We start from the raw sequence: 13,332 nt of genomic DNA on the forward strand, positions 1-13,332 counted from the left end.
TAATCCCTTCATAGAATCTCACGTATGGAGGTGAAATAGAACTTAAAAAGACTGAAACTATGCCCCTTTGTTCTAAAAAGTGGAAAAAAGCACAGAGACTTCGTGACTTGTCCCATTATAAGCAGATATATTCTTTTCATGTGTTGACATTCTTGCCTCTTTCACTTCAGACCAAGGTAGATCTTAACTGTATAGAAGCAGTGAACTTCCATTTCCTTGCTGTGTATGTGCACCAATAGTGACAAAAACAGATTGATTCAAGGAGAAGCAGAATCAACACTGAAAGTTGCCGGCCTCACAAGTGGAACACTCACGTTGTCAAGATTTCACAGGATCTTATTTGTTTAAAGGAAAAACACTCAAATCATCACTATATTAAGTTAAGCACAATTAACTACACAGTTAAGCACAATTATTTAGTCAGCGTAAGCATGTCCTTAGATAAAAATTATTACATTTAACTGCCTAAGTTAAAGTGAGTTTCTAAGTATATTTTTCAATAATTATTATTTATGTTTGCACGGCTCTTAATAATTTATAAGGCACATGGTTTTTGCAATCTTCACAACAACTCTGTAGATTAGTTTGGGCAAATATGACGATGATGATAATGATTATGGTCGTGGTTTTTTTTTTTGAAGTTATTCCTTCACTTCATATATGTGTGTATATATATATATATATATATATATATATTTTTTTTTTTTTTTTTTTTTTTTTTTTTTGGCTGCACCACGCAGCATGCAGAATCTTAGTTCCCCAACCAGGGATCAAACCCGTGCCCTCTGCAGTGGAAGCGTGGATTCTTAACCACTGGACCGCCAGGGAAGTACCCGGTGGTGTCTTTTTAAAGATAAGCAAATGGGGATTTGGAGAGCTTAATGGACCTACTCTGGATCACATAGTCAATTGGTGAACAGGCCCTTCCTCTTTAGAATCAGTGCTTTTTCTGTTGCTCAGTATCTTAGGTTATATATTTATTGTTAAAACATTTTTGAAACTTTAAAACAAGATCCTTTTTATGCATGAAGCAATGTGTGTTCATTAGTAAGCATAACCAAATAGTTCAAATGGCTTAGTATACGTCACTCTTTATATAAATGGTTTACCAAGTTATGAGCCAAAAATAAAACACTAACTCCTAGAAAGAACACAAATAGATGTGGTTAAATGTTCCTCCTTATAGGCTTAAATTTTAGATAGTTGTGGAAAGGGCCCAAGGGAAGCACAGGGAAACTGTGAGGCAGCTCACAGGCAAAATGATTTTAAAAAAGAATTTTCCTTAAATTTCCTTAGTTGTTCCAACTAGCATCATATTAAATGCATTTTTCTCCTTTTTAAGAAATTATTAGAAAAACAAAATTTCTATTTATAAATTACAAAATAATAAGTATATATAACAAAAAGTAAAATAATAAAAGAATCAAGGTTTTGAAGTGTTCACTGCTTTCTTTTGGAATATATGTGAGAAAAGGAAATAAAGGCATTACAAGCCCCAAAGATTGAAGTTTGACTTTTGAAGTACATCAGCCTATAAGGTATATGAACACCGGAGTTCTGTTTGTATAATCATAGCTTATTACATACCAAGGAATTATATATAATTGGGACAGATAGTTTTCTCTAATGTTGATCATTAATATCTAAGTTAGAAATTAAAAGGAGATTTGTCATATACCAGGTATTACTTTCTCAATTTTGAACCATTAAAAAAATTTCAGTTGATTTTAATAGCATATTAAATGTTATTACATATGAATCATGGAAGCATAAAAATATTACACTTGCTCTCATTAACAGCCTGTACTTTACACACTCTCCCTTTAATAAAAATGTAATATCTTAAAATGTTCATTTAAAAGTCATTCTAAATTATGGTGTAATTTTTAATTAATCAGCTGAGATGGAATCTATAAGGAAGAAGGTATTATGGCATTACTCCATTTAAAGTAGTAGCGATGGATACTGATGCCCCACTACTGATCCTACTAACTACTATCCAGGAAAATGTGCACATGACTTTAATGTCTGTGCTGTTCACTCCTCCCCTGCAGCTAAATTCATCTTCAGCCATGTTACCGAATTAGCAAGCATGATTCTTTAAGCATAGTAATCTGATCTGATTCATCATGCGCTAGGATATACTCACCATCTCAGAATCTACATTCTTGTCTTCCACAGGGCTAAAAATTGATTGAGAAGGGAGTTCTCTTTTACATACAACTTCCATGATTTTCAGAATACACTGCACATTTGAAAAGATGTTTGGATACTTGCAAAATAATTCTCCAGAGAAAGAAAGTGCTATTGTAAGAAAAATAATTTGTGAGAAATATTTCATTAACATCTCGCACTGCATTTCATTTGTCTTTTAGTTATTAAAATATAATTAAATTCAGTACTTAGAGGCTGAAACTGCTGTATATTTCCCCATCTATTTAAGATTAATAATGTTATGTATGACCCCTAGTGGTATAATAGAAAACTACAAGGTAAATAATTCATATATAAGAGTTTATATAATTCAGAACAGCAATTACATAATGGTTGAATGACCAATTAAGTATAGTTACTACACAACAATCCCTGGAAACTTCCAGCTGAAAATAAATCAAGTCAGAATAGATATTATTCATAATGGATACTCTGATATTGTAATCAATGTCATTGCTTTTAAACCAACATTCTCCAGTTTAATTCTTTTCAAGATGTCATTGTTGTTGATTTTTAAAAAGACGTAGTTTAACAACAGCAACAATTATGTCATTTAACATAAGACTGTGTGGTATTTAACAGAACCATCTCTGTGCTGTTCTTTTTACAAACTTTTAAACAACCTTTGAGTTTCAGTCCATCGACACAGTGGAAAAATTAGTAATAACCACTCTTCTATTGGATGGCCGTATGGGTAGGTAGTAGCAGTAACTAATAGCCTCAGGTAGGAATCCACCTGTTGCTGAAGATGAATATGTAGACTCAGTAGGGCTCCACTTAACAGTATGTGATAAGAGGGCAATATCTAGGATGTTATCCTTATATGAAACAAAATGTTGGTGTTCTTGCGATATATCAACAATAACAAGCCAGTGTAAGAACTTGAGGTTTTATACAAATAATTTTTCAAAATGTATTTGTCACCACTACCTGAATATTTGATGAATCACTATGCTGAACACTGTGAGGAGTTAAAAGAGATTTATAACGTAATGAAGAAAGCAAAACAAGTGATACGGTAGACACAAATTCCTATACTGTCAATCTACAGCCATGCCTTGGTTTCAGACCCTATCAAAACTTGTATCCAAAACATTTGCACTATTACCTTCTACTCCCCTCCTCTATGGCTTTTCCCAGCAAATATTACTCCCTTTCTTGCATCTTGAGTCTCTTGATTTCTTATCGTATAACATATTAATCTTCTCCTCTTTTGACCTTGTTTTTTCATCCAAACTATTGACATATTTCTCCTTCCTTTTATAGCTAAGATTTTTAAAACAGTTCACCACCTTTGTCGTATGCTTAAACTTTCCCTTCACCCTTTGTTTACCTCCAATCTGAACTTTGCTTCCACTCGGTAATGCCCCCAAGAACAATGACTTTCTGACTTCAGAAACCCATCACCCGTCTCAGACCTCCTATTGTTTAATGATTTTACAGCTCTTGATAATGTTGATCTTCTTGACTCTCCCCTCTTTGGCTTTCTATATAATCACACCCTCCTTTTTCTACTAATTCTTCTCTACTGGTTGATGTCTGTTACTCCAATAATCTATGAAATGTTTATGTTCCCCAAGACTCTACTACTAGAATAAATTTCTCCCCACCACCACCTCCCATTCCCAGGTTATCTCATCCACGTTAACAGTGATGACTGTCAAATGATCCATGTTGACACCCATGAAATAAGTGATTCCCAGGCTTCACTTATTTCCCTAGTTCCAAACCTATGTTTCCAACTGGGTATATACACCTGAGTGACCTTCAAATTCAGTATGTCCAAATGTTTCTCCAAAATTTTCTCAGTTTAGAGCACCATTAACTTGACCTTATTAGTCAATATGTAAAATTTAAGATTCATCCTGAATTCGTCACTTTCCCTTATATATAGCGTAGATCCAAGGGATCACCAAGTTCAGTGTTTTCTATCTCCTAAACACTTTTCAAAACTACTTTACTCTATCCATCGCCTTTTTAGAAGTTCATACCTTTAACATCTCTTGCCTGTACGAACGTCATAGCTAATGGACCCCCTGCGTCTACTCTCTCCTTACTCCAGTTCAGCAACTACATCACCACTAGGGTTACCTTACTAAAATATGAATTTAACTTTCTTGAAACCCAGTGAGTTAGATATTACAGATAAGAAAACTGAGCCACGGACAAGTTCATACGCTTAGCTAAGTAGGAAATTTAAAAGTAAAACCCAAGCAGTCTCGCCCAGAAGCTGTGCTCTTCAGTACTGCACCTATTATCTTTCACAAAAAATAAAATACAGCCTATACTCTTTATAGTGATAGTCTGAGCTTCTCAAAGTAACATAAAACATTTATAAATGTAGAAAATAAAAGACAGTCTACCGTTTAAATATGGTTGAAGCCTAAGTAAATGTTGTTTAAAACTTTCCAGGTGACCATGAAGGAAATATATAAAAAGTCGTAAGAAGACCAAATAGCCAATCTGTCAAAAAAGAAAGAAAAAAGCATTTTTGTGTTGCATCAATAAATGTTTAAAAACCGTAAGGAAAATAAACCATTTTATTATTACATTTGCTTTTGATGAAACAATTTCAAATTCATTTGAGATTGTATGCTTTTGAAATAACTTTAAAACATTTGTATCAAGGTTAAAATACTGGTTCAGTAAAAAAAAAAATTCATAAATCATCTCTCCATTACATATAATGACCAATACTGAATACAATTTTGTTCTATGTCCTTTAGAACAGTATTTTTCAAATTGCAAATCATGCCCCTTAAGTGAGTCATGAAATCAATAGAAAGGGGATTTTTAAGTAAAATAAAAGAGAAAATATCATACTACATTGCACAGTGCCTTGTCTCAGTATACAGACGAATGTGGATTGCAATAGTTTTGAGAAATATTCTGCCTGTGCATAGTATGTTGTACTGAAGTCCCCATTCCCTCATGAAAACACACACACACCTACACACACACACACACGTCATTACTAAATACACACTTTCATATCTTATTCTGTGAAGTTTAAAATACATGTATAGTTAAAACTGTTTTACATAGACAACAGAAAATTAAATATCTGCAAAAATATATAAGATTTCACAGAAAATGAGAAAAAACAACACACACTATAGAAATAAATGGAATGTAAATGCCTAAATTGCTAAATCATAAGATTACGGAAAAGGACCAAATAATAATAATAACTACCATTATATCACTATCAAGATATATATATATGCAAATCCTCTTAACATCTTAACAATGGTGCAGGGTATTATTAGATCTACATGTAAAAAAATAAAATTAAATTCAAAAGATGATTCTACCAAGTCTCAGTGCTTCACCCAAGACTATTAAGCAAATAAGTAGCATTACTGGAATTCAAACCCAGGACTGTGTGTTCTGCATCAAAAGACATGAACTTTCTATTACAGCAGTGATTTCCAAATATTTTTACCAAAAACTTCTATCATTAAAATAAATTCTAAGAATGCACCATGAATATTTGTAAATACATCCATAAATTATAAACTTGCACCATTTATCGACTTTTAAAAATAAATAAAAATAAAATGTTTATGTCATGCCAAGGGATCTCTTCACATAAAGCACTTTGATATAGTACTATGCTTCTCCAAGAGACTGAAGTTAGATGAGAAGGAAGTGGAGATCAACAGATCATTTAAAAGAATATTGCAATACTCTAAGTGAGCATATTAAAGTTGGAAATAATAAATTCATCAGAAGAAGAATAATTTAAGATTTTGCAAGGGATCACAGAAGGATATTGAAAGCAATACTTTAAAATTTTAACGTGGGTCTGAAGAGAAAAATACATAGTCAACATATCAGTTTGCATAACTGCTGTATTATACACCAATGAAGTGAAACTCTATACAACCATGCTTGGAAAAATGGTTTTAAAAGCTTTCATCTGTAATATTCTGAAAAGCCAGATTTTTGTTGAAAAATCTGCCAGTCTTTATCTCTAAGGAATTCTGGAACTTTCTATTCATCTGTCCTCATGTTTTATTTGTGTACATACTCTCTCTGTAGGTTTGCCTCCTAGAGTAAATTTCTGCTTGTCAGTTTCTTTCCCTGCTCACCTGTCTTTTCTTCCTTTATTCTTTCACCCCCTTCTTTCCTTCTCTTTTCATCTTTTCTTATCTTCATTTCTCTGTTATCTAACCATGAAATAGAAATGCTGAATAATATTTATTATGTATTACATTGTAATAGTTGGTGATGTGTTTTATGTTCTTTATAGAAGCTTGAAGAACACTGTTTATATTCCTATCTAAAATATATTAAACCGGGCTTCCTTGGTGGTGCAGTGGTTAGGAGTCCGCCTGCCAATGCAGGGGACGTGGGTTCGAGCACTGGTCCGGGAGAATCCCACATGCTGTGGAGCAACTAAGCCCGTGCGCCACAACAACTGAGCCTGCGCTCTAGAGGATGCGTCCCACAATTACCGAAGCCAACGTGCCTACAGCCCGTGCTCCGGAACAAGAGAAGCCACTGCAATGAGAAGCCCACACGCCGCAATGAAGAGTAGCCCCACTCGCCATAACTAGAGAAAGCCCGCGCACAGCAACGAAGACCCAACGCAGCCAAAAATTAATAATAAATAATTAAAAATAAATAAAAATAAAATAAAATATATTAAACCTACTGTTGCTTATATGTTATTCCTATACTTTAATAAGTAGACATCATTAGTTAAGATTCTACACTCAGAGGAAAACAATGAGGAAAGAATGCACACAAAATTGGAAAGTAAGTAATATTAGGGAATCAGGTATTTCTGGCTCTTCCCAACACTGAGCTACATACTCCTTTGTGAAAAGAGAAACAAAATGGTGCATATTAAGGTGAGTAATGCCTTTATGGCAATACCATTAAATATACCATTCTGTCAACACGAAAAGATCAAAAGAGAAGTTTCCAACTGACTGTTAGATATATAATGAAATTCCTACAAAGACAAGGAGGATAATTGAAATGGCTTCTTGCCTGAAATCAAAGGCACTTATAAAGCATGTTGATTTCTACTAGCTAATTTATATTATCTAGAACAATAAAAAGTAAGCACTAAAATTAGTAAATCTGAGAGCCAAGGTAAATGAGTAGAATCATAGCTGAGAGTCCACTGGACTGTGGGTTTCAAAATCTTCTCTGTTGGGATCTTGGGTAATTCACTTAGACTCTCAATGCCTAGTCTGTGGAATGGTGGATAATAATAGCACCTACCTTTTAGGACTTTTGCAAAGATTAAATAAGTTATTATGTCTAATATAGCTAAAGCACTGATCATTGTGCAATGCAAATAGTCTAAACATCCAGATGAGAGGATACAGGCATCTTTTTAAAATTCAATGAATCCATGGTATACGTAAATTATAAGCAATATGTGCAATGGCAAAAACTTTATTTTATAGCCATTTTTATTGCTGGCAGAAATATAAAAGGCAAGAAATGGAAAAAGGTCAGTAAAGGAGATGAGAAGGAAAGGAAAGCCATACTTTCTCTATGTTTTTCCACTCCACTCTTTTTCCATCATAAACTAATATACCCATCTTTTTGTATTATATATAAATTTGAAATCCCAAAATAATTATATAAATATAAGCTCTTAAATATCGCCATAATGAACAGTTTGGGAAATAAAGAGGAAAGAAGAAAAAGACATTAAAATTTTACTTGTCTCTTTGCCTCCTGTTCTTCTAGAAAAGCATCAGCTCTTTGCATGTTCAATTTCTGTTATGTGTTCTCTGTATCCTGCCTGGTGTCCATAAGTCTTTTACCCCCAAACATATCAGAGAAGATCTAGACCTAATTTATAAGGTCTGAAACACATATCTTCCAAAAATGTCCTGGCTGACTCATGAATATCTTCACGCTCATCTTCTAACAGTTCATAATCAAAATTAAATAAGGAAAAAATATATTTTTGCAAATAATACCATACTTAATTTCAAATGATATATATACACATATATGTCAATTGAGATATATACATATGTATATATTTCTTTATTCTTAAAATTATTCTTCTTGCTTTTCTTTGCAATAAAACCATTAGTTAAGCTAAATTTCTTTGACTAATAATAAATTTTGCAGCAGGCAGCCTTGATCATCACAGGAAGTAGAACCATATGTCTTCTAGGACCTTATGAAACATGAGCTACATAAACATAGTTTCCCAGCTTATGGCTCTAAAATGACATAGAATATTGAGAGAACAACTCATCTTCTCAAATCCGGCAACAATTTAAGAATTATCAGTCAGCATTTTTAAATGGAAAAGTGGCATTTAGCAATCCTTAAAATAGATAGGAGAACATTTCTCCAAAGAAGATATACAAATTGCCAACAAACACATGAAAGGATGCTCAACATCACTAATCATTAGAGAAATGCAAATCAAAACCACAATGAGGTATCACCTCACACCAGTCAGAATGGCCATCATCACAAAATCTACAAACAATAAATGCTGGAGAGGGTGTGGAGAAAAGGGAACCCTCTTGCACTGTTGGTGGGAATGTAAATTGATACAGCCACTATGGAGAACAGTATGGAGGTTCCTTAAAAAAACTAAAAACAGAACTACCATACGACCCAGCAATCCCACTACTGGGCATATACCCTGAGAAAACCATAATTCAAAAAGAGTCATGTACCACAATGTTCATTGCAGCTCTATTTACAATAGCCAGGACATGGAAGCAACCTAAGTGTCCATCGACAGATGAATGGATAAAGAAGATGTGGCACAGATATACAATGGAATATTACTCAGCCATAAAAAGAAACGAAATTGAGTTATTCGTAGTGAGATGGATGGACCTAGAGTCTGTCATACAGAGTGAAGTAAGTCAGAAAGAGAAAAACAAATACCATATGCTAACACATATATATGGAACCTAAAAAAAAAAAAAAAATGGTTCTGAAGAACCTAGGGGCAGAACAGGAATAAAGACGCAGATGTAGAGAATGGACTTGAGGACACAGGGAGGGGGAAGGGTAAGCTGGGACGAAGTGAGAGAGTGGCATGGACTTATATACACTGCCAAATGTAAAATGGATAGCTAGTGGGAAGCAGCCACATAGCACAGGGAGATCAGCTCTGTGCTCTGTGCTCTGTGACCACCTAGAGGGGTGGGATAGGGAGGGTGGGAGTGAGACGCAAAAGGGAGGAGATATGGGGATATATGTATATGTATAGCTGATTCACTTTGTTATAAAGCAGAAACTAAAACACCATTGTAAAGCAATTATACTCCAATAACGATGTTAAAAAAAAAAAAGAGAGGAGAAAAGCTATATATACTCAGAAGTAAGTACAAACTTGATTTTTAATTAAATGTTATTTTCTTACATAGTTGGTGAAACTGTATTTTCTCAAACTATCTCCATTTGCATATCCAGCAATAATGTAATGTCCACATTTAGAGGAGATTAAAATAAACTACCAAACGAGAATATTCTGTAATAAAACCAAATGGCCTGTTTAGCTCCTGAAACAGATATCATGTGGCTAGATGTAGTACATGTAGCAATTAAAACACATTAAAATTATTTTAAAACTTACCTTTGCCAGCTTTATTTCAACTGAGTATTTAAGTACGTCTTTAGGAATGCATCACAACAGAGTCTGTATAAAACTGATTCCGCAACAAAAAATAAGGCAGGCAGATGATCGTAATCAAAGGTAGCATGATCTAGGGAAGCATAAAGCATATTTAAAGCTTCTGAAATATTAAAAAGTATAATTTATAAATTATGCTGCTTTTCTACATACTACAATTAAGTCTTCTAATTAACTATTTGCTCAGTCACCAAGACCACATTGTGGTTTTAAAATATTCACAAAGTCTTTGACATCCCTCCCATCAAGAGGTGAAGTCTATGCCCCCTTCCCCTTGAACCTGAGCAGGCCTGTGACTGCTTCAACTAATAGAATGTGGCAGAAGTGACACTGCATGACTTCCAAGGCTAGATCAGAAAAGGCAATACAGTTGCCCCCTCTACCTCTTTGTCAACATACTACCTTTGGAATTCTAAGCTGCCATGTAGGACATTCAACTACTCAGAAGTCACTAAGCCTGAGAGACTACAGAGGTGGGGGAGGGCGGGGAGGGGGAAGAGGCAAGGAGAGAGAGAAATGCCCTAGGAGCTCCAGCTCTTCCACCCGACACAAAATAGATCACTAGGCCACATATATAATGGTGGGGAAATAGGACAGAACTGGATGACAAAAGACAGTGCTCAAGATAAGTGCTATAAAAGAGAAAAGTAGAAGACTAGAAAATCAAAGCAGAGGAAATAAGGCCCAGTGGAGCTGAACAAGGAAGAATATAGCGCTAAGGCCCTACAGAACATTGCACCTCACGTCATTCCAGGCATACCTCATCTTATTCACTTTGATTTATTATGCTTTGCAGATATTGTATTTTTTTACAAATTGAGGGTTTGTGGCAACCCTGCGTCTAGCAAGTCCATCAGTGCCACTTTTCCAACAGCATTATTTTTCAATTAAGGTATGTACATTTCAGACATAATGCTATTGCACATTTGATAGACTACAGTATAGTGTAAGCATAACTTTTACATGCACTGTGAAACAAAAAAATTAATGTGACTCGCTTTATTACAATATTCGCTTTATTATGGTGATCTGGAACCAGACTCACAATATCTCCAAGAATGTGCCTGTACAAAGATTTTGAGGCGCTTTCATGAACAAAACTGAGGTTTAATTGACAGAGAAGAGCAAGGGGCTGCTGGTTGCTGGTAAGCCAAGATTGTTTACTTCCATATCATTTAAACATTTAATAGGGTCAGGCTGTGGATAGCACTGTGATGAAGTGCCATAAAGGCAAGTTAAATAAAAAATCATTCTTATTCTTCCTGTTGCTTGAAAGCTCCCAGATAGCGCTACAAAACCCAATTTATAAGGGGAAATACTCTCTGACCTCATATGCTTAACATTCTAAAACTCATTTTAAAAGGCATACACATAAAATTTTAAAAATATAGAAGAAACTTCATTTCCTTAAAATAATGTTTTTTAATTTCTTTTTTAGATTGGTTGGAGGGTGGTTTAAAAGGAGACAGAAATAAGTGATAAATGACAAGGTAATGAGTAAAATGGCTGTTTAAAACAAGCGGAAAACAAATGGCCATTTGGTTAATGTTTTACGAGTAAAAATTATAAAATGCAGAAACGAATTTCTCTAAAGTATAGTGCCTCGTGTTATTGAAAATCACTAAATGACATTTTATATTACTTTTTAATTAGTTACTAATTTTAGAAAAAAGCAATAAAGACTCTGCTGAGCAAAAGTTTTTAAAACAATTTCGTAATTAAAAAGGTGAGCAGCCAAATTCATAAATTCAAAGTTACAAAAGGACCTTTCATAATGAAACATTATCAGGTATTTCAATAGAGAAAGGCAGATTTTCCTTGGCTCCTGCACAATTTCTAAATATTAAAGTTCTCAAATTATGCCTTCACTGCTAACCTAGAAAACACTTAGGGTAACTAAGAAGAGCTTAGTTAGAGGACATACCATCTTGGATTTCTCCTTTGCACTGAGCCAGATATACTACTTCAGTCCATGTCGTAGGAAGATGCACATGCCTCCCAGTACCCAAGGTTTTGAGACCCAGTTTCCTCTGTTATGGGGAAGATAAAAGAGGCAAACAAAAATGTACAGCTTTTAAATTTAATATATATTTTTATTATCTATACTTTATTTATTCTATTATTTATATTATTATTTATAATTTATTAATATTTTATTTGTTTTTATTGAATATAGTTGATTTACAATATTGTTTTAGTTTCAGGTATACAGCAAAGTGATTCAGTTATACATATACATCAATAAATATATATTCTTTTTCAGATTCTTTTCCATTACAGGTTATAACACGACATTGAATATAGTTTCCTGTGCTATACAGTAAGTCCTTGTTGTTTATCTATTTTATATATAGTAGTGTGTATCTGTTAATCCCATACTCCTAATTTATCCCTCCCTGACACTTTTCCCTTTGGTAATCATAAGTTTGTTTTCTATGTCTGTGTGTCTGATTCTGTTTTGTAAATAAGTTAATTTGTATTATTTTTTTAGATTCCACATGTAAGTGGTATCATATATTTGTTTTTCTCTGTCTGACTTACTTCACCTAGTATGATAATCTCCAGATCCATCCATATTGCTGCAAATGGCAATACTTCATTCTTTTTATAGCTGAGTTACATTCTTTTATATATATACATATATATACATACATATATATACATACATATATATACATATATATATACACATATATATACACATATATACACACACATATATATATACATATATATATACATACATATATATACATATATATATATATCACATCTTCTTTATCCATTCACCTGTCAATGGATACTTAGGTTGCTTCCATGTTTTGGCTATTGTAAATAGTGCTACTACAAACATTGGGGTGCATGTATCTTTTTGAATTAGACTTTTCATCTTTTCTAGATATATGCCCAGGAGTGGAATTGCTGGATCATATGGTAACTCTATTTAAGTTTTTTAAGGAACCTCCATACTGTTTTGCATAGTGGCTGCACCAATTTACATTCCCACCAACAATATAGTAGGGTTCATTTTCCTCCATACCCTCTCCAGCATTTGTTATTTGTAGACTTTTTGATAATGGCCATTCTGATCAGTGTGAGGTGATACCTCATTATGGTATGGATTTGCATTTCTCTAACAATTAGTGATGTTGAGCATCTTTTCATGTGCCTGTTGGCCATCTGTATGTCTTCTTTGGAGAAACTTCTAGTTAGGTCTTTTGCCCATTTTTTGATTGGGTTGTTTGGGGTTCCTTTGATATTGAGCTGTATGAGCTGTTTTGCATATTTTGGAAACTAAGCCCTTGTCAGTTGCATCACTTGCAAATACTTCCTCCCAGTCCACAAGTTATCTTTTCATTTTGTGTATGGTTTCCTTTGCTGTGCAAAAGCTTATGAGTTTGATTAGGTCCCATTTGTTTATTTTTGCTTTTATTTCTATTGCCTTGGGAGACTAACCTAAGAAAATACTGGTATAATTT

The 13,332-nt window shown here is 33.9% G+C and overlaps 1 protein-coding gene across 1 annotated transcript in view; it reads right to left on the bottom strand.

The window, feature by feature from the left end:
• TMEM232 (transmembrane protein 232) overlaps positions 1-13,332 on the bottom strand; it is a 255,860-nt gene that overhangs the window by 209,149 nt on the left and 33,379 nt on the right. Inside the window, 5 exon segments of the mRNA XM_057538694.1 lie at positions 2,150-2,304; positions 4,578-4,677; positions 9,797-9,823; positions 9,826-9,956; positions 11,778-11,883. Coding sequence (XP_057394677.1) covers positions 2,150-2,304; positions 4,578-4,677; positions 9,797-9,823; positions 9,826-9,956; positions 11,778-11,883 — 519 coding nt within the window.

The sequence above is a fragment of the Balaenoptera acutorostrata genome, chromosome 2 (assembly GCF_949987535.1).
Source record: "Balaenoptera acutorostrata chromosome 2, mBalAcu1.1, whole genome shotgun sequence".
Taxonomy (NCBI): Eukaryota; Metazoa; Chordata; class Mammalia; order Artiodactyla; family Balaenopteridae; genus Balaenoptera; species Balaenoptera acutorostrata.